At 39.7% G+C, this 22,318-nt stretch overlaps 1 protein-coding gene across 4 annotated transcripts in view; it reads right to left on the bottom strand.

The window, feature by feature from the left end:
- Nucleotides 1-22,318, bottom strand: part of BBS9 (Bardet-Biedl syndrome 9) — a 388,196-nt gene that overhangs the window by 246,226 nt on the left and 119,652 nt on the right. For all 4 annotated transcript variants that reach the window (XM_066239905.1, XM_066239906.1, XM_066239904.1 and 1 more), the window contains 2 exons: nt 21,055-21,238; nt 20,300-20,429 (listed from right to left, as the gene is read on the bottom strand). In XM_066239905.1, coding sequence (XP_066096002.1) covers nt 20,300-20,429; nt 21,055-21,238 — 314 coding nt within the window. The remainder of the gene's footprint in view (nt 1-20,299; nt 20,430-21,054; nt 21,239-22,318) is intronic.

Below are 22,318 nucleotides of genomic sequence, written 5' to 3'. Positions count from 1 at the left end.
ACGGAACTTGTGCTCCACTGGGAAATGAAGTGGCATGAAAACATTCCTAGAAGTTACATTAGAGCTGCTGTAGAATTTTGTTTAAATCTCGTCATACAGGAGTAAAAAGTAAGTCTCCCAGAAGCAGGAGGTGATGCAATAAAGAGGTATGCAATGGAGAATAAAAGATACGGTGGGAGGACCTGGCCAGTTGGCTCAGCAGTAGAGCATGAGCCCGGCATGTGGAAGTCTCAGGTTCGATTCCCAGCCAGGGCACACAGGAGAAGCGTCCATCTGCTTCTCCACCCTTCCCCCTCTACTTTCTCTCTGTCTCTCTCTTCCCTTCCCACAGCAAAGCTGGCCTGAGCACTGAGGAAGGCTCCATGGTCTCCGCCTCAGGCGCCAGAATGGCTCCGGCAGCAGCAGAGCAATGCCCCAGATGGGAAGAGCATCGCCCCCTAGTGGGCATGCCAGGTGGATCCCGGTTGGGCAAATGCAAGAGTCTGTCTGACTGCCTCCCCGCTTCTAACTTCGGAAAAATACAAAAAAATAAATAAATAAAAAGATACTGTGGGAAAATAAAATCTAACTATATAACAAGTGCAGAAATTAAAAATATATAAATCACTATGACCCAATGGTTTACAGATATAGGTTCTTATCTGTTGATTAAACAAGACATGTTATTATTTATACACACAGAAAAAGGAAGAAATCATAGACAATATAAAAAGAAAGGACAGACAATACTCTACACAAAGTCTTATCTATCCAAAAATATGCTTAATGTTATTATAAATTTTCTTAATTTACACTGTCTCCTAAGGATATTATAAGACCTCCAGAAACAGTATTTCAATAGAAACAACAGAAGTTTGCATTATAAGGAGTGAAACTGTTCAGTGTCTAGGTAGAAATCTACATGTAGGTTGATGTATACTGACTCAGCTCCTCTATTGTGACAAATTACAGATCCTTTTTCTTTTGCCTTGGAGTCTTCTGCTTGTCTATGTCATCATTAAAAAGTCTGGTGTTTTTTCCAAAAACCATTCAGGTATTGTGTACTTCTGATTACCAATTCTTTTTTGCTAAACCCCTTTCATCTCGCTTTTTCATAACTATACATTTTAATTGGTCAGTGCTAACATATATGGATACAAGTTTGAGAAGCCTATAAAATATCTTCATGCCAATTTATATAAGTGAAAGAAATTTTGACAAAGTCCACTACAAGATAATCTGAGAAGCTTTCTATAATATGGTATGAGACATTTTGTACATAAAAATACTTTAACTTATGACTGCTGACATCAAATCAGTGCCAATAAAAATATCTCTTAAAATTTCTTTTCCACAATCTAAAGTAACAGCATGGGCATGCTCATTAACATACTAAATAATTATGCATACAAGAAATTCACATTGCAACCCTGCCCTTTATGGCAGATGGATCTAAGACTCTTCATAAGGTATTCATTCTGTGTCTGACAGAATAAAAAAAGGTTAGCAAAAGGTTTGACCTAAACAAACACATAAATATCCCACAGACAAATCCCCATCAGGCACAGAATAGAAGACAGGATTACCAAGACTAAATTTAAATTCCCACAAAATTGGGCCCTGGCCAGTTGGCTCAGTGGTAGAGCGTCAGCCTGGCGTGCAGGAGTCCCGGGTCCGATTCCCAGCCAGGGCACATAGGAGAAGCGCCCATCTGCTTCTCCACCCCTCCCCCCTCCTTCCTCTCTGTCTCTCTCTTCCCCTCCCGCAGCCAAGGCTCCATTGGAGCAAAGTTGGCCCGGGTGCTGAGGATGGCTCTATGGCCTCTGCCTCAGGCGCTAGAGTGGCTCTGGTTGCAACAGAGCAACACCCCAGATGGGCAGAGCATCGACCCCTGGTGGGCATGCCGGGTGGATCCTGGTCGGGTGCATGAGGGAGTCTGTCTGACTGCCTCCCCGTTTCCAACTTCAGAAAAAAAAATACCAAAAAAAATTTTAAAATAAAAATAAATAAATAAAAAATTCCCACAATATTGAAAATCCTTGTTGTATGTCGTAGTTTTAACCTACTCCTGTAACAAATGCATTATGGTAAAAAAAAAAAAAAAAAAGAAAGAAAGAAAAAATATATATATTTTTTTAAGTAGCCAAACTAAATGTTCTTTTAATTTTGCATAGGCAAAGCATTCAGGCTCCGAAGCAGTACGCCCTTGATCCTTCTTCTAACAGTCACTTGTTTTCAGACCGTTCCTTCACCAATCCCTTCAGCCAGTCAGTCACTCAACCACCACTCACTGAAGACGAAACCACTGCCAAGCATAAAGGAACTGAATAGCGGTGGCCCCGATGTAAAAATAAGAAGTGTCTCATCTTTGTTTTTCAGCTTTTCTGAGGTATAGCTGACATGATTTCACATACATACACCTTGTGAAATGATTATCACAACCAGGTTAATTAACACATCCATCACTTCACACAGTTGTCATTTGTTTTTCTTTTGGGGTGAGGATGCTTAAGGTCTCCCTACTCTTTTAGCAAATTTCAGGCACAGAACTCAGTATTATGAACTATGGCCATCGTGGTGTTCAATCAGATCCCCAGCGCTGACTCATCTTACAGCTGCAGGCTCGTTCCCTTTGACCGGCACTCTCCATCTCCCCGCCCCAGTAACCTCCAGTCTGCGCTCAGAGAAGCGCCCATTCCAGAAGCCAGTTCCCTGGAAAAACCTCAGCTGGAGAAGGTAGTCTCCCCAGAAGTGAAACTAGAGTGGCCCTGAAGGCTACAATCCTGGCCACAGAAAGAGGCTAGACTGGGGAACTAAGACCTATTAGAATGCACACTAGGGCCCTGGCCTGTGGCTCAGTGGATAGAGCATCAGCCCAGTGTATGGACATTCCAGTATGGATTACTGGTCAGGGCACACAGTAGAGCAACCATCTGTTTCTCCCCCACTCCCTCTCCCCCTTCTCTCCCTCTTCCCCTCCCACAACCAGTAGCTCAATTGGTTTGAGAATGGCCCCAGGCGCTGAGGATAGCTCCCTTGGAGTGCATCGGCCTCAGGCCGTAAAAATAGCTCAGTACTTGAGCATCAGTCCCAGGTGGGGTTGCCAGGTAGATCCCGGTGGGGGTACATGTGGGAGTCTAACATTGCTATTCATCAGTTTCTCTTTAAGAAAGCACTATAGGCCCTGGCCGGTTGGCTCAGCGGTAGAGCGTCGGCCTGGCATGCGGGGGACCCGGGTTCGATTCCCAGCCAGGGCACATAGGAGAAGCACCCATTTGCTTCTCCATTCCCCCCCTCCTTCCTCTCTGCCTCTCTCTTCCCCTCCCACAGCCAAGGCTCCATTGGAACAAAGATGGCCCGGGCGCTGGGGATGGCTCCTTGGCCTCTGCCCCAGGCGCTAGAGTGGCTCTGGTCATGGCAGAGCAACGCCCCGGAAGGGCAGAGCATCACCCCCTGGTGGGCAGAGCGTCGCCCCTGGTGGGCGTGCCGGATGGATCCCGGTCGGGCGCATGCAGGAGTCTGTCTGTCTCTCCCCGTTTCCAGCTTCAGAAAAATACAAAAAAAAAAAAAAAAGAAAGAAAAGAAAGCACTATAGAACCCACTGAGCTTCTATGGGCTAGCCAATTTCACTACATATCTGAATGTCACTTGGATGGTTCAAACAGCTTTAAAATGAGGTTTGCCAAACTTCCAGGTACTATATTGATTCATTTTTCATATCCTTACAGATAAATTACTACTTCCAATCTCAACTGGATTTCCTAAACTCAAATGTGATCTATTTTGAAAGACTTTTTCAAAATAAAAATGAATTTTCATGAAATAGGTACAAGCTGGAAGAAAGATATGTATTTGAGGAAAATAATACAAGAAAGATAACAACAGTCACCCTAAAAGCAAAACATAACAATTGCTTGATTTTTCTAAAGTTTTTTTTTTTAATTATAGCCCTTAAAATGGGCAAAAGTAACTTAGGCAAGAATTATTCTGATTTTAATGACTTTATTCAATTTGCTTTAAAAACCAATTTTTAGACACTAATTAAGTAATAGAAAAGAAAGGAGTTAAAATTAATAATCAATCCAAAATTACCCTCAGGATTGTTACTTCATTAAGAGTAAAGAATTCACTATCTTCGAATCCCGGCCAGGGCATACAGGAGAAGCGCCCATTTGCTTCTCCACCCCTCCGCCGCACTTTCCTCTCTGTCTCTCTCTTCCCCTCCTGCAGCCAAGGCTCCATTGGAGCAAAAATGGCCCGGGCGCTGGGGATGGCTCTGTGGCCTCTGCCTCAGGCGCTAGAGTGGCTCTGGTCGCAACATGGCGACGCCCAGGATGGGCAGAGCATTGCCCCCTGGTGGGCAGAGCATCGCCCCTGGTGGGCGTGCCAGGTGGATCCCGGTCGGGCGCATGCAGGAGTCTGTCTGACTGTCTCTCCCTGTTTCCAGCTTCAGAAAAATGAAAAAAAAAAAAAATTCACTATCTAAATTCTGTGCAAGGAAAACACAAGCTCTATTTAATAAAAGAGCCAAAACACCAATAACTAAAGTTTATAAGATCTACTTTTAGGCAGGTAAGATAAAATGATTTTATAACATTTCATATTATTTAAAGAGAAATTTATTTTTGCTTACCACCCAATTTTAAATTTTTTTAAAACTACAACAACAGTATATTTGCTGAACTGAAATTGGCACAAATCACTTATTATAACTATTTCCTCTAAAGTAATTTTTGTGTAGAAAACAGTGATACACATTTCCATTTCTGGCACAAAAATATATATAGTCTGGGGGGAAAAGGAACAATAAAATAAATGTATGGGTTTTAGTGGATCATGTCTACTATTTCCTTTTTTAAAAAATAATTCATTTTAATGTAAGAAAGAAAAGTCACTAGTTTAATTCTAAGTCATGAGAAACTTGCTACCCCGATTCAGACGAAAGGAAGTCTGTTCTGATCTTGGAGAACGTCATTCCCGGGCATTAGTTCTATCGCAACACCGCGCCACACACGCCGAAAACAGAAATTAGAAGAGCAAATATTTTAACAGACAATAACTTTGACTCCTGTGATCCTCTTTCCATAAAACTATGTAATAAGTTCTGGATTTTGCCATTTTTACATGCTGATGCTTGAATGGTGGCAGTGGCCGCGGTGACGTCAGTCACAGTAACCGGCAGCAGATGGGCTGGAAGGGCAAACAGAGCGTTTGCTACCATCTGGAAGCCTGCAGAAACTCCAAGAGCAGGGAGATAACTTTCTTACCTCCATTTCTCCATTCCTCCCAAAATGACTGTGTTTTAACTTTTCATGTATTTCCGCTAAACTTTAAACACTCTGGGTACTGTTTCCATACAAACTGCCCCTGCGGCTGGCTCACTCGCCCACCATCCCCCTGCTGTGTTCACCCAACACTTTGGAGAGGAGAACACGTTTCTTTTCTCCCAACTGCAGAACTTGACAGATGCTGTATTTGCCCGCTCCATCACTAACAACATTTTTTTTTATAAAAGGGAAATGCGTATCTGGACTCTTCCACGCCCTCGGTCCCACACTCCAAAAGTAATTGTTTTTGTTTTAGGCTTCTGCTTTTCAGTTTTTTCATATGTTTACCATTATAACCCCAAACAACAGATTTCTCATTAAATTGAATATGAGGCAATGCTAATCTAAAAGGGAAGCAATTGTTTTAGAAAAAGAAAAGGTATGAAAGGTTTTCAGTAGAAACAGAGGTGGGGTGTCTACGTCCAGCACTGTGGTGGGCTAAATACTCTGAAGGGCCCTATCACTTTCTGTATATCTCTATTATTACACTAACTCACTGATGTATCATTAGTTGTTCACATGTTTGATTATGAGCTCAGGTATGTTTCTTGATCTTTCTATGACTCAGTTTCATTGTCTTTGAAATAGGGATGTAATCATAGTTAGAGTAGTAAATGTTCTTGAAGAGTTAAATAAATTAGTCTGTGCAAAGCCCTGGGGATATGACTGGTGCTCTTAGCAAGTTAAACAAATAGCAGCTATTACTATTAGTTAGACTCTGGGAACATTGTTACTGAGAAAGAACACAAAAGTAATTAGACAATGTATACTCTAAACATCATAATATGTAATGCACGCTATCTACACACATTAAAATACTCTCAATCTAAAGACATTTGGAAATTAAAGAAGATTGTTTTGTGAACTACAAGAAAAAATGATAATAAATCTTTCTGTATATGCAAAATTTGAACGTAAGTTCTAATTAGAATATAGGTGCTATGTTAATGAATTAACAATAATGTCATTCTGTCATCTTCTACTTAATTTTTAAAAAAAAAACACTTTAGGCCCTGGCCGGTTGGCTCAGTGGTAGAGCGTCGGCCTGGCGTGCAGAAGTCCCGGATTTGATTCCCAGCCAGGGCACACAGGAGAAGCGCCCATCTGCTTCTCCACCCCCCCCCCCTTCCTCTCTGTCTCTCTCTTCCTCTCCCGCAGCCGAGGCTCCACTGGAGCAAAGATGGCCCAGGCGCTGGGGATGGCTCCTTGGCCTCTGCCCCAGGTGCTAGAGTGGCTCTGGTCAAAACAGAGCGACACCCCGGAGAGGCAGAGCATCGCCCCCTGGTGGGCAGAGCATCGCCCCTGGTGGGCGTGCCGGTGGATCCCGGTCGGGCGCATGCGGGAGTCTGACTGACTGTCTCTCCCCATTTCCAACTTCAGAAAAATACAAAAAACAAACAAACAAACAAAAAAAAACACTTTAACATTGAACTAGTACAGTTTTCCTCTGTGGTTTTTAAGTATCTACAGAAAACAAAGTATACGGGTATTTGCCTCTTTTTTTGTTAAGCACATCAAAAAAGCTTATTTTAAATAGTAAACTTATTTTAAATAGTAAACTGTAGTTCATTGAACAAAAATCAGTACATTCTCTTTACAGACAAGAAAACCACTGAATACAGATCTCCACTCCAGAATGCATGGAACCTTCTTGTCTGGTCAGTAGCAGATCCTGTGGAGCACAGGGGTCAGATAACTGAGTTAAAGCCCTATGTTACTAGGTGAGAATGTTACAAGTTTCAAGTTAAAGTTACAAAGAGGACTTAAATGATGACATGATTATTGACTATATTATATTTCCAACCCGGTTTCAGTAATTTTAATTAATATTCTCTTCTCTTAAAATGAACAAATGCAGCATCATTCTCCCAAATCTATTTTTTAAAGATGTAGGGAGTTAGTGACGGTTTCTATTAAGCCTGATACTTAAACACTTCAAAATTTTGAACAAGCTACTAATGTAGTTCTTACTAGGATGAAAGAGACTACTGGGGCAACGATGTCAATGCACACAGCAGGCAGTAAATATGGCTGAGGTCCTGGCGTTTCCTTTCAGGTAACAACTGAGTCCAATTTTAAGTCATCCAACTTAGCCTGCACAGTAAGATTTACATATTTGCAAACACTAGTTTTTACTCTGACGATAATCCAGATTTGCCTTCCAAAGCTAATTCTAAAACACAGGGCCATTACTGGTGAACGGAGTAAAAGAACAAAGTCCACCTGAAGTTCCAAAGTTCTTAGCAGCATATAAACTTAATGTTGCCCCCCCAAATCACTTTGTTTCATGTTTATATTCTCCAATAAGCAACTTAAAAAATGTAAGCTTTTTCTTCTAGAACACCAAGACATTAAAATTTAATTAATTAATTGATTTTTAGAAATACCTCTTCTATCTTTGAAACCAGAGTATTTACAATGAGAAGAAAAGATGTTCAGTGGCGTGTATTTCCAAGAAAGATGAAAGCAGGTCACCGACCTGATATAAATGATCGCTAGAACACAAGGGTCAGGGAAGCGTGTGCCACTACCAACAGGTAAAACCCACCCGAACTAGTGGAAGAGAAGCTACTTTCCTGCTACAATTCGACTGCACAACTGTCTCCCCCATCCATCCGCACCCCCACCTCACATCCACCATCAAAACAACTCCTCTCTGCGTTAATGGCTACAGTTTCAAACCCAAAACACAAAGGTACTCTTCCATCTAGACCAGGGGTCTCAAACTCAACTCAGCATGTGGGCCGCAGAGCAAGATCACAGCCATTCCGCGGGCCGCACTAGGTCTACAAAAAGCAACTGTTACGCAACACTTTTCTCACTGCAGTTGAAAACAAAAAAAAATCAGTACAAGCACAATCGTACATGCAGTTTACTCAGTGTCACAAAACGACCAGAAACTGTAGTTCGCATCACAACTGCTGTTAACTAAGCTAATATCTAGCTAGGATGCTAGAGAAACGAAAAATACAAGTAGGCCCCTAGGCTTACTTAATTTTATCCAAAATATTTTGAACTTCGTGGATTAGTCTGCGGGCCACACAAAATTGTTTGGCGGGCCGCATGCGGCCCGCGGGCCACGAGTTTGAGACCCCTGATCTAGACTGAGAGCTTCATTTTCTAATAGAAGTTCGCAGTCTCAGTGACACTATGTCTAAAGAAACTTCTCAGTGGAAATACATGGTAATAACAATTCTACCATTAAAACATTTAATTTACAAAACAGAGAAGTATAAAACCAAAGAGCATTCTAAGTGCAACTCCTTATCCTTGGCTATACAATTTTTCTAAACCCTCTGGCAGGCAGATTAAACAGATTTACTATGGAATGCTACAAAGGCAAACAATCTGGAACTGTAATTACTAATAAATTTTTCATGAGAATGGAAGATACTGTGTTTTACATTATTACATAAAAAAAATAAGATGACAACGAAAACATGAGCCCGAGCAGAAGATTTCTAACTTTCATAAAGAGAGTTTTTCTGAGGGTTGTAACTCCAACTGACAAATAACAATAAAGATATGGTTTCCTGATGTATTTATAACATTACCACAAGTCTTTTTCAAGGGAATAAAGCTACCAAAGTAGTAATAATGAAGTGTATAATAGTAGCTTCCCAAATGTAGCTGGCTTAGTCACATGGCTATAAGGATATTACAAGCACAATTCTTGCTCAGTCGATAGCAAATTCAGTAATATAAACTCTAGAGGTCGCCTCATTCAAGACCTTGACCTCGCACGACCGGAACGTGCGTGCAAGTAATGATGGCCATCTAAATTACTACAACTCACTTTACCCCCAAAATGCTTCAACAGAATTGACACAAACAATTCATCCAAATGACAGTTACTGAGCGACTAAGTTAACAATGAAAGAAAGACAGAAAGAAAAAGACCAAACGGGACGGATTCTGTTCTCCACCCACCCACAACTCCTTGTATTAACTTGTAATATACTGTGTTTGACCCCACTCCCAATAGGGGCTCTCTCACCTCACTTTAACATTTCTTGTTTAAATCCTAATTACATTCTTATGCCATTTAAGTCACAGTGGGTTTCTTTAAAACAGATTCATCACTATTCATACGGAAAAAAAACACTTTTTTTTTTTTTTACTTCTCAAATAGAATGAAGAAGCAAAATACAAAACAAAAAATGGAGGCAGGAGCTGAACTTCTCAGGAAAAGAATAATGATTAAAACACTGAAACTGTAAACTTAAACACATAAAAATGAGCTAAATATAAATATAACTTGATTTAATTACAATGCCAAAGCTTTATTTCAACCGAAAACACAATATCTAAAACTCACCAAAAGAATATAAATACTACATTATAATGGGAAGATGGGAAAGTTAGGAAAATAATCATACTAATGTCAAACGCACTGTGTCAAATTTCGTGAAGGTATGCAAATTCTCTCACTAAACTAGAATTTACCATATTTTTCGCTCCACAAGACACACTTTTTTTCTCCAAAAAAGTGAAGGGGAAAAATGCCTGTGCATCTTATGGAGTGAAAAATATGGTATTTTCTTAAATATTTTAACACACCATTTGGTTCAGAATATTTTTTCCTTATTTTCCTCCTTAAAACCCTAGGTGTGTCATATGGTCAGGTGCGTCCTATGGAGCAAAAAATACAGTAACTATAGTGAGCACTGGACGAAACAAGACCAACTATTAACTAGGCAAGAAGGACAGTGGAACATATCACATCACTAAAGACTAATATTTTCTGTGTTAAATCAAGAGCCCAGCCACCATTCAATGACCATATCTTCTAAAAAGGTTAATGCTTTACATATTTTTTCCAGAAAAAAAAATCCTATTATACTCTGCTCAATTTTTACCTTGAACAGAAATTACTTTTATAAATTAAAAGATAGTTATAATGAGGGGGGTATCCAATTAAAAGGCAGTTATAACTGGGGGGAGCCAATTTCTCCAAAATAATCCCTAAATTCAGTCCTATTCCAGTCTAAATCTCAACTAGTTTTTTTTCTCATCTTAATAATATGATCTTAAGGCTCTTCTGAAAAATTCAATTCAATATGGCAACAGCCCTCAATGCAGTCTCTCCAACAGCTAACTAAAGTAGCCATGCAAGAACTGAAAACAGACCCAGACAGAGGTACAACAGTCACTGGAAACGGGGGGAGGAGAGGGAAACAACCCCATGATTTGTTCACCTAGAACCTAAAAGGGACTCAGATTAACTACGAGGGAGGCAAAGCCACAGCTACCGCTTGAGCGCACAGCACCCCCAGCTTCACTTTACAGAGACCACCTGAGGAAGGCAGAGGCCGCTCCCTTCTTCTGGCCTAAGTCTAACTCCGCCCCAATCGGGTGCAGAACCCAGGCTCTACATGAACCATAAAACTTGGCAATCGCTTCCGGCTACTCAAATCTGACCTCTGATGGAAGCAACAAGTTCTGTCGCTTCCCATCTGCACCCTTCTCACGGCCACCACTGCCCTCAGCCCTTCCGACTCTATCTGTATCCGTACAGAGGTAATAAATTCTGTAAAACACCTGGCCAAGCAAAGAACAGAAATTAATAGTAGCACATTATAAGTTCACAGACAAGAGTCCCAAAATAAACACTATAAAATGTTGCAAGTTAAGATGTACTTGGCACAAATGTATCATGGGAAGGGTGGTCAGCCATGTACCGCACTGGTTAATACAGGAGGCGGGCGGCATGTGGGCCGTAGAAAGATCACACCTCAGGAGACTAAATAAAACCTCCACTGGCAGACACGGAAAAGAGCAAAACAAGTGATGCGGAAGCTCAAACCAGTGATACAGAGCACTCGCCCAGAAAATGACAAAGAAATGAAAATCATGAGAAAAAGATAACAGATACGGGGGAACCGAAAATAAATAGCCAGCCAAAAGATCCCAGCTTCCCCGAAGGATGCACTGTATCAAACAGCACTGAAGGAATGATCACACATCTAACATAAGGAAGCTTTCTTCAGCAGCCAAACAAATGGCGTAAGCAGATGAAATCCACTACACTGCCAACTATATCGAGGAAAACAATATGGTGACAAATGTGGCATTTACATAGAAAATGAAAAACATTCTACAAGCAACCAGACCTTAGGAACTAGTTACTTACAACAGAACAAAACTCAAGTTGCCCATAATTCTCTCTCCAGCAACAATAAACACCAGCTGATAAAGAAATGACTTCCAGTCAAATATGTCACAGTAAAACTCCTCAAAAGTCACCAAAACAGCAGAAAGTACAACAATAAAACCACCACCGCTCCCGCCTGAAAAAGGGAAATTGAACAAGGAAATGACTATAATCATAATCAACAAACCCTGGGCACGTTTTCCTCCCACACGTTTTAAATTCGGGACCACAGTGAGATAGGATGCCGAGAGCTGCAACAGGCTTCCTCAGACCTCGCGCGACACAGAGTCAGGTCGCAAACTGGCACAAGGAGATCTAAGGGCACAGGTGGGGTACAGGAGACACAGCCTCAGAAAACAGCAGTGGACGCAAAAGATGCATTTGTTAATCAGTTAGCTTCCTCCCCAACGAAGATACCAGGACAGGCAGCAGTCACTGATTCTCAGCACCAAGGGCCTGGGACTGGGGAGACGGGGACCTCGGTTACACTCACCAAACTCCCAGACCCTGAAAACTGAGGGAGATGAGACCCCGGGACAGAGGAGAAAATATACCCAGGGAGGTGGTAAGAAGACTCAGGTGATCTGAGTTCATTACTCTCTCCCTCACCTTCCACACAATTCTTGAGCAAATTGCTATGACCATTTTGAATATGAGCAGTAACTGCAAAGTAATTAACAGAGGATCTACGTGTAGAAATTGCAAACAGAGTAAGAGGTAGAGATGAGGTAGACATAGGAACATAAACAAAGGCAGAAAAGATCCGTAGCAAGAACTCTTCAAGGAAACAAAAGAAGAAATCAGGCAAACAAAATTGCATCAGTGAGATGACAGAAGCCACTTTTCCTTTGTTTGGAAAGCTCAAACTAAAGTTACAGGGATGAAAGCTACATGAGGAACAATAACAAGAAGAAAAAAAAAACAGAATTAACTAAAGACAAACTGAAGAATGTGGTAGACAGACATGGAAAAAAATCACATGAATCAGAACAGAAAAAAATATGTACAAATAATTAATGAGCAGGTGCTAGAATTGGAAGACAAAGTAGAGGTAATATATTTATATATAATACCAATATTAACTAAGAAAACCAAACTAGTTGGGCAGTACCAAAATTCAAAGCTATAATGAAAAAATATCTTCTTGAAATGAATAAAACCTGAATCTTTCAAATCTCACCTTGTCCCAAACTAATACAGAATTAATCAATTGTTAGATAATTCTATTGAATTTGCAGTTTTTTAAGAGTTTTCAAAGTAAGTCAGATATGAGCATCAAGACCAAAAAGGCAATTCACTCAAAGAGACATTTACAAAGGAAAATTAAGCCTGCCTCAGACTTTTCCACAGCAACTATCAATACCAAGTGGAATGAACACATTTCTGAGGGAAGCTAAGATAACCTTCAAGTCTATAAAGCAATCAACAGTTCTCAAGAATGTAAGACTTACAAGGCTTTCCTCAAAAACTACCAGATGACTGAATACAACTGCCACGAAGTAAATCGAGACAATTCGGGACTAGTAAAAGAATTGGTGGTGAGTCCTTTCAGATATATGGATGGGTTGAAAGGGCCGTGAAAACTGTGATAACTAAATTGTATGCAAACCTTTAAGCTCTGACAAAATAAATCCTAGTAAGATACCAACAATAGCAGAACAAGGCAAGAAGAGAGGAAGTAGGGAGCCCAGTATACTGCTTGCTGTGCCTTTATTAAAGGGAGTCATTGGGCATTACCAAAAATTGAAAGGCTACTTTAAAATTAATCAACATTTTACTTTTTTTCCTTCTTGCTTAAAAGGGTCTTTTAGAAACAAAAATACATTGTTGTGCATATAAACATCTATGCAAAATTCATTTATCCCTTCCATTTCATCTATTCCTTTTACAGTTAGAATATAATAAAACAAATTTATATTTTAAGAGTATATAGTTCTGCTTTGTAACTTTTATTCTATGCCTGAATGTACAGAGGTGTAGAAAACAATATCTGGGATATTTACCAGGTGCTAACAAATGTTAATTCTCCATGGTAAGAGTGTTACTTTGGTGGAAGAGTAGTTAGTTTTATTTTTTTGTTTGTTTTCTTACCTGTCAATAATGCTGGAGTTTTAAATAGTGCAGTTCTATGCATTTTACAAAAATCCCAAAGATATTCTTTTCCACAAAAGTTATTCTCAAAACTATAAAGGAGCAACATCAATAAAGTTTGAGGGGGAAATAAGAAAACACAGTTTTACCACACAGTATAATACCCCCCTAGACCATTCCTGGGAACATTAAATCGGCCTATTGAAAGATGAAGCAAAATAAGTTAAAAACTGCAATTCGTGATATAAAAAGATTCACAATCTTTGATACAGGAAAAACCCAAAATTACTTTAAATCTAGATAAAAAGTGAATACAAATTTTAAAACATTCTTGAAAAAAAAGCATTAGAATAGTTCAACAATAAATTGTAGCTAAACCTTATATTAAAGTAGGAAAAAAAATGAATAGTAGTGAAGCGTGTGTGGGGGTGTGGGAGTTGCATGTGTGAGAACAAGCACACCTATACACACCAGGTCTGCGTAAGTGGTGGTGGAGGAAGTACAGGCAGAAAAGGAGAAAAATGCATTGAATGCTTTGTCTATCATGGCAAGATTCATTTCATTTTAGGGTTATGGCAAAAAAAATTAAAACATTGATAATAATTTAAAGTGTGTGTGTGTGTGTGTGTGTGTGTGTATACCATCCAATACATGGGAGAATCTAAGTAGGAAGAAACCCGAACTCATGTACAAGAGATGGAAACCAAAGAAAATAGTATAAAAAGTATCATACAAGATGAAAAATTATCAAATATGTTGATTATAACAACTGTAAATGGGTTAATTAAAGTGTCCATCAATCGACGAATGGACAAAGGAGAAGTGGTGCGCAGACACAATGGACTATGGCTCAGACGTAAAACGGGATGAAATCCTGCCACCTGCAGCAACATGGGTGGGCCTGGAGGGTATTGTGCTGAGTGAAACAAGTCAGACAGAGAAAGACAAACAGCAGACAATTTCACTTGTACATATGTGGAATCTAAAAAGCAAAATAAACAAAAGAAGCAGAACAGATAAGAGATATAGATACACAGGGACATTTTGACAGTTGCCAAAGGGGAGGGAGGTTGGGGGCTGGATGGAAAAGGTGAAGGTATTAAGAAGCACAAATTGGTAGTGACGTAACAGTCATGGCGATGTAAAGTCCAGCACAGGGAATGTAGTCAGTAATATTGTAACAACTATGTATGGTGTCAGATGGGTGCTAGCGTTATCCCAGCAACCACTTCATAGTAAGTTATGTGGATGTCTAATCGCTGGGTTGCAGACGTGAAACTAATTTAATATTGTACATCAACTGTAAATTGAAAAGAATTTTTTTAATTTTTTAAGAAAACAAAACAATGTTAAATGAGAACACAGAAAAGGTAATTTTATATTGGTAAATTTTAAAAACTCACCAAAAAACTAAAATAACTACCATAACATAAGCTGAGCACAGAGAACTAGAATATATAAACTAAAGATGCTTAGATATTCAACAAAAAAGTTGACAGAACAATATAGTAATGAGAAACTAACATGCCACTCCTGAGCCACAGCCGATGAATAGAAGAGGAAAGGATCAGTAAGAATGCAGAAGCTCTGCTTTCCTTTTGGCCGGAGCCTCCAACTTCCAGTAATTCACCAAAAAAACTAACACAAGAGAACGAGGAGAGGCACCCACTATATGTTCTCTAGCCTTTTAGAAAACACGTTATTGTTCCTTCGGCCACATTCATTCCAATCCACAAGAAGGGTGAGGTTGTAGACATCCAGGGAATAGGTCCCACAAAAGGAATGCCCCACAAACGTTAGTTAGCACAGCAAAGCTAGACGAGTCTATAGTGTTACCCCGGATGTTATCAGCATTGGTTTATGTAAACAAACAATTTAAGGTCAAAATTCTTGCCAACAGAATTAATGTGCATACCGAATATATTAAGTGCTTTAAGAGCCGAGGTAGCTTCCTGACAACGTCTGAAGGAAAATGACCAGAAAAAGAAGAAAAAGAGAGAAAGGAAACTTAGGGAAGCTCCATGAGAACCCACAGGAGGGGCCACAGCTGCTGGAATCCGGAACCACTCCCTATGAATTCGTGATATTACGGGTGTAAAAAAAAAAAGACCTCTGGACTGTTAAAAAAAAGAAAAAAAGAATGCAGAACTCTGAAAACAGAATTTATGTTCTCTTCTAATTCCAGGAATATTTACAAATTTTATGATGTGGAGTATTAAACCTCAAAGGAAATCCTTAAAATTAGGACATAGCAAAAAGTATATATATCTATATAGGCCTCCTTCTACAAAGCCCACAGAGAAGATGACAATTAACAGCACAGGTTAAACTGGGGGGAAAAAAAGAAAAAGAAAAAGAAAAAGTCACTTTAAAATTAAAAGACTATCTTAACCAACTTGTTTTCAAAGAAATAATATCCTCCCCTCCTTGAGTCTCAATTTCCATATGTAAAAAGAGCTCTTCAACTTAAAGCTCTTTATAAGGTCTAACTACCCTTCCCCGCACTACTCACAAACAACAGTGACGTTTATGTATTTTCTGAGCATACACCATGTGTTCAGCTTTCTGACTACTCAGTGATGTGCAAAAGTAGAAAAAGGGCCCTACATTCAAGGAATGTATGATCGAGTTGGGAGGTTAGGAAAATCAAACAGCAGTCACTAACATAATATAAATATTATAGAAATTCAGAAGATACCAGTGTAGATAGGGAAGGCTTATTTATATGACTTGAATTAAGACTCGAAGACAGAATAAATTTGAAAATCCAGAGAAGAAACGGGGAAAACATTCTGGTCAAAGAGACTGTATCGCTGAAGGCTGCAACGTATAAAGGTAAAACACTGACACAGGTTACCACTGTGGATATAGCCTAGAAAGAAAAACACCAAGGTACAAAACCAAACTGTTTATGCTGTAAAATGAGCTGCAACATGATTGTAAAGCACAATGGCTCTGGCTGCCAGCTAACGTTTGGAAAGGTTACCATCACTCTGAATGTTCACTCAAATACATTTCCACTCTTAGGTATAGTTCATATCTCCAGAGAGAATACGTTACTGATAAATGGTGATCTTTATTTGCCATTCCGGAAACTGACCACAGCAGAGGTAAGATACTCGGCCAAGCTCCCATATAGATGGAAAACAGTAAGAGCTAAGACTTTAAAGAGCCATTATCACATTCGGCATCTTCTGACTCTGCAAACTGGATGCTGATTTCACGTTCCCATAGTCTAACCCATGAAAATCAAATAATAAAACTACAAGAACTCTAACTAATCAAGAATGCCGTTTACCCTAAAAGGAAAGAAGGAAACATAGACGGATGGAGAACTGGTTTATAATAAACAACGTGGAGAGGGCTAGGACTGCCAAGTAGGTGGGAGTGGGAGGAAATAAAGCATCTTAGTTTCTGAGTAAAATGCTGTTATTAAGTATAATTGCATCAACTTGGTCCAAATCCAATATTTCTTATTCACTAAGAAGAAACATATTAAAATAGCAGCAATTTCCTTTACAAATAAACACTTTCAGCCAAGGAAGCTTCTACCAAAAAAGTTTAACCCTAAAGATAATTAAAAGCAGGAGCAAAATTATTTCGGTGTTTCTAATTTCAAATAATAACTTCTAAATATAAGTAGTCTACCGCTAAGTCAGTAATAACTGCTTTTAAACTTTTTTCAAAAAAAATGACAATGAAATTCTTTCCGTCTAATCCTATATACTTTTCTGTTAAAGGATACAAAAATAAGAAAGACTGTCCAGTGAGTTATTGTTATGTATTAACTGTGGAAATCATAAATGGCCATATTTATACTGAATTGTTTAAAATTATAATACTGAAAAGGCTATGAGAAATAGAGGCTTCCCTCACAAGGACCGAAGTTTAGATGTGACAGGCTATTTTTGAATATAAGTATCTTGATACACAGCGTAAGGAAATTTGGTTTTTTACTCATAATAATCTCAGCTACTTTTGGACCTTTGACTTGTTCGTTGTATCTGGGCCAGAAACTACAAATTAATCATAAATATCTGCCGAGAAGCCGTATCTTTGAGCTTCTGAGTACAGTGAGTCTTAACATAGGCATTACCCCTTGTAAATAATATATAAGTATTTCAACTAAATGGTCTCTATAAAGTCTTTCTGGACCTCACTGTCCCATACCCCACAAACATGCGAAAACCACAGTGACATTTTAGTATTTAGGATGCTGGCTCCTGAGGAGCCTGGAGGCTCCAAGCCGTTCCCACCAGCATGGATCTGTCTCCCTGCACCTGAGCTGTCACTCGGGGAGCCAAAGAGAAGAACTCTTGGACGGATGTATGTGCGGCTGCGAGGACTGCTCTCCCAGAAGAGACATACTTGACATTGCCCTGCTGGCAAGACGCTTTTCCTGTTCGAAATCCTTCTAAGTAACTCTGACATGAGGTGTCTGGTGAGTAGGAGTGTTTGGTTGACCTTAAAAGACCATTTCGGGGACACTGCAAACGCCAATCTCAAAATTTCAAATTTTTCTTCAGACACAAAATAACTATAATTTATGTTAACTGCATAGCAGTTATAATTATATGATGGTATCTTCCCCGAAAACATGAAACAGCAACTCCTTTGAAAATATTCAGTGTTTTCATAAGTTTCCAGTTCTTCAATATTCAGGCTTCTGATTAATCATTAGAATAAATATGAATGCCCTAAATTGAGCTTCAACAAAAATCCAGTTATATGTCACTTAATGATGGAGATGCATTCTGAGTCCTTAGGCAATGTCATCATTGTGTGCAGATTATAGAGTGCTCTTACCCAAACCTAGATGGTACAGCCTACTACACACCCAGGCTATAAGGCAGAGCCTATTGTTCTTAGGCTACAAACCAGTACAGCGTGTTGCAGTGCTGAATACTGTAGGTAATTATACACAATCGTAACTATTTGTGTATCTTTTATTTTTTTTTTATTTATTCATTTTAGAGAGGAGAGAGAGAGAGACAGCAAGAGAGAGGAGAGGGAGACAGGGGGGAGGAGCTGGAAGCATCAACTCCCATATGTGCCTTGACCAGACAAGCCCAGGGTTTCGAACCGGCGACCTCAGCATTTCCAGGTCGACGCTTTATCCACTGCGCCACCACAGGTCAGGCCTATTTGTGTATCTAAACATAAAGAAAGGTACAGTAAAAATACTGTATAAAAGATAAAAAATGGCCTGACCAGGCGGTGCCGCAGTGGATAGAGCATCGGAATGGGATGTCAAGGACCCAGGTTTAAGACCCCGAGGTCGCCAGCTTAAGCGCGGGCTCATCTGGTTTGAGCAAAAGCTCACCAGCTTTGACCCAAGGTCTCTGGCTCGAGCAAGGGGTTACTCGGTCTGCTGAAGGCCCGCGGTCAAGGCACATATGAGAAAGCAATCAGTGAACAACTGAGGTGTTGCAATGTGCAATGAAAAACTAATAATTGATGCTTCTCATCTCTCCATTCCTGCCTGTCTGTCCCTGTCTGTCCCTCTCTCTGACTCTTTCTCTGTCTCTGTTAAAAAAAAAAAAAAAAAAAAAAAAAGAGTCTTAGCAGGTTTGCTCAGTGGTAGAGCATCAGTCTGGCATATGGAAGTCCGGGGTTCAATTTCTAGCCAGGGCACACAGGAAAAGCGCCCATCTGCTTCTCCACCCTTCCCCCTCTCCTTTCTTTCTAGTTCTCTCTTCCCCTCCCGCAACGAAGGCTCCACTGGAGCAAAGTTGGCCCAGGTGCTGAGGATGGTTCCATGGCCTCAGCCTCAGGTGCTAGAATGGCTCTGGTTGCAGCGGAGCAATGCCCCAGATGGGCAGAGCATCGTTCCCAGTGGAATTGCTGGGGGAATCCCGGTCGGGCGCATGTGGGAGTCTGTCTCTCTGTCTCCACGCTTCTAACTTCAGAAAAATACAAAAAATAAAAAAATAGAAAGAAAGATAAAAAAAATGGCACACCTGGATAGGGTACCTCTTAATTTGGGGAAATTGGTCATACTGATCAGATACTGGGGATGTCACTGAGGAAATCTACCTATGGTTTTAAAATGTTCAATAAAATGATATAATACGCAGAACTGAATAGATCTGGGAACCCATAACACTGTAGAAAGTGTGCTCCTATACATTTACCAAGATTTTGATTCCTAAATATAACCTGAGATCTTGCCTTTTATAAGAAGATTCTAAAAAAGTTACACACTTAGATATCTCTTTTCTTTCATTTTTCATAAATTCTGTGAACTTTACATTAAGATACAAATTTTGTCTTTCATTTTAAATGCAAAGTGGCCCTATTTAAAATCTAAACTGTCTTAAACACATATTAGCAATTCTGCACCGCTGGGCATAAGGTCTGAAACAAGTTTTGAAGTATAATATTCTCACAGTCTGACAATAAGTGATCTCTAAATGAAACCCACCAAAATGCTTGAAGAAACCCTTTTCTATTTGAAAAAAAATAATAATCTATCAGGCAAACCATTTCCTTGAAATCTTTAAATTACAAAGGACATCTCACTAGCGATACCAAGTAATAATTTAATTAAGGATTTTTATAGCCTTCTTTTCCAATAAAAGTTCTATCTTAAATCATTCCATTGTTGTCATTCATACTACAATACCACTTTTTTAGTAATATTCTTTTTTTTTTTTAGTAAACTCACTTGCCATTGTTTCATAAAACTTCTGGAGAATTCCTTGACCAAGATTCTCTTTAAAAAAACAACAACAGATTAATCACTTACTGGAAAGAGCCCACTCTTACTGCCACGGGAACGTGGGGAAGCTGGGTGGCCCACTTCAGTGTCACATCCTGATAAACATACAATGTGCTATTATGGCTTCCAACCAGAGTATTCACTGTCCCTTCGGAAACTGTAGGTTGAAGACAGACAAGGAGGATGAGGATAATAGTCATTTGCAACAGTAGAGTATATCCTTTCTAGGGGATTTATGATGTAAACTAATTATAATATCGTGAGATTAATGCATAAAGATTTTAAGTAATAAAACATGATTTTTCAAACTACCAATACCAAAAAAAAAAGAAATTATAGACTTGGTAACTATAACCAGATAGTGGCCAACTTTTTTGCATTTCATCTAGAAAGTATGAATTTCATTACTATTTAGCACATTGAAGCTAATGATTTACTGGGCGTTCACTACAGAGAAGTCATTCTATTAGGGCTTATAAAAAGAGTCTGATGTTCTCTTGGAAGCACCTTGAACAGCCACATTTTGGAAAGTATTAATGCATGCCATGCCTGAGGCCAATTCTACAAATCATTTTGTACAAAGTAAAACGACTGACAGACCCAACAGTGTGCTTTATATCAAACTTCTATTCAAACTTTAAAAGTTAAAATTTCCATTACATGGTCAGTATAAAATTATTTTCCTAGATGTGTAAAATATGTGTGTGTGAGTTTGCCTTTTTCCGACGTATAGAACACAGCTTTGACACGTGGGAAAGATAAAAGAAGATCTTTGTACACACCTGAGCAGTACGGCAGAAAGCAGCTGGGGCTACAGTCCAGTTTCTTCATGAACTGAATTTGTCCGTTATCCTTCAGGCAGAAGAAGTTCCTTTCACCAAGAACAAAAACGGAGGATGCCGACTGACTGAAGGACCTAATACATATATCAAGGGCTTGCTCTCCGATATTTAGAGTCCAATCTACCTGCAAACGTAAAACTGAGATCAATTGTATTGCTAAGAACAGAACATCTTGGTTACTTTCATACCAATAGAATTAAGAAATTTCTATACAACAAAGCAGACATCAAGATTGACTAATCTCCATTCACTTTTTTTTAATAGACTCTGGTAGTTTTTGCCCCATCTTTTACCAGACGATATTGGCTACTCAGTGGTTCAAAAAGTCTCATATAAATTTAACCAAGGACCTAGCGTGCGGAGGACCCGGGTTTGATACCCGGCCAGGGCACACAGGAGAAGCGCCCATTTGCTTCTCCACCCCTCCGCCGTGCTTTCCTCTCTGTCTCTCTATTCCCCTCCCGCAGCCAAGGCTCCATTGGAGCAAAGATGGCCCGGGCACTGGGGATGGCTCTGTGGCCTCTGCCTCAGGCGCTAGAGTGGCTCTGGTCGCAACATGGCGACGCCCAGGATGGGCAGAGCATCGCCCCCTGGTGGGCAGAGCGTCGCCCCTGGTGGGCATGCCGGGTGGATCCCGGTCGGGCGCATGCGGGAGTCTGTCTGACTGTCTCTCCCTGTTTCCAGCTTCAGAAAAATGAAAAAAAAAAAAATAAATAAATAAATAAATAAATAAATAAATTTAACCAAGGAGGTAAAAGGTATGTACATTGAAAAACACAAAATACTGATGGAATGATTTGAAGAACACAAATAAATAGAAAGATATGCAGTGTTCATGGATTACTCAAATTATTACTATTAAAACATCCATACTACCCAAAGTGCTCTACAGATTCAAATGCCTGTCAAAATCCCACTGGTATTTTTCACAGAAATAGAAAAAAAAACATTCTAAATTTCTGACAGAGCTGGAAAAGACTCCAAAGAGCCAGAGTAATATTGAGCAAAGAGAACAAAGCTGAAGGCATCATACTACCTGATTTCAAAATACACTACAAAGCGACCCAAAGCTGCCCGGTGCTGGCACAAAGAACTAACACCTAGAACAGTGGAGCAGAAGAGAGAGCCCAGAGATAAATCCACGAATTTATAATCAGTTAGTCTTCCACAAAGCGATCAAGAATATACAATGGCTCTCTCCTCC

This window comes from Saccopteryx bilineata, chromosome 7, assembly GCF_036850765.1.
Source record: "Saccopteryx bilineata isolate mSacBil1 chromosome 7, mSacBil1_pri_phased_curated, whole genome shotgun sequence".
NCBI lineage: Eukaryota > Metazoa > Chordata > Mammalia > Chiroptera > Emballonuridae > Saccopteryx > Saccopteryx bilineata.
This window is presented reverse-complemented; position numbering and strand designations above follow the sequence as displayed.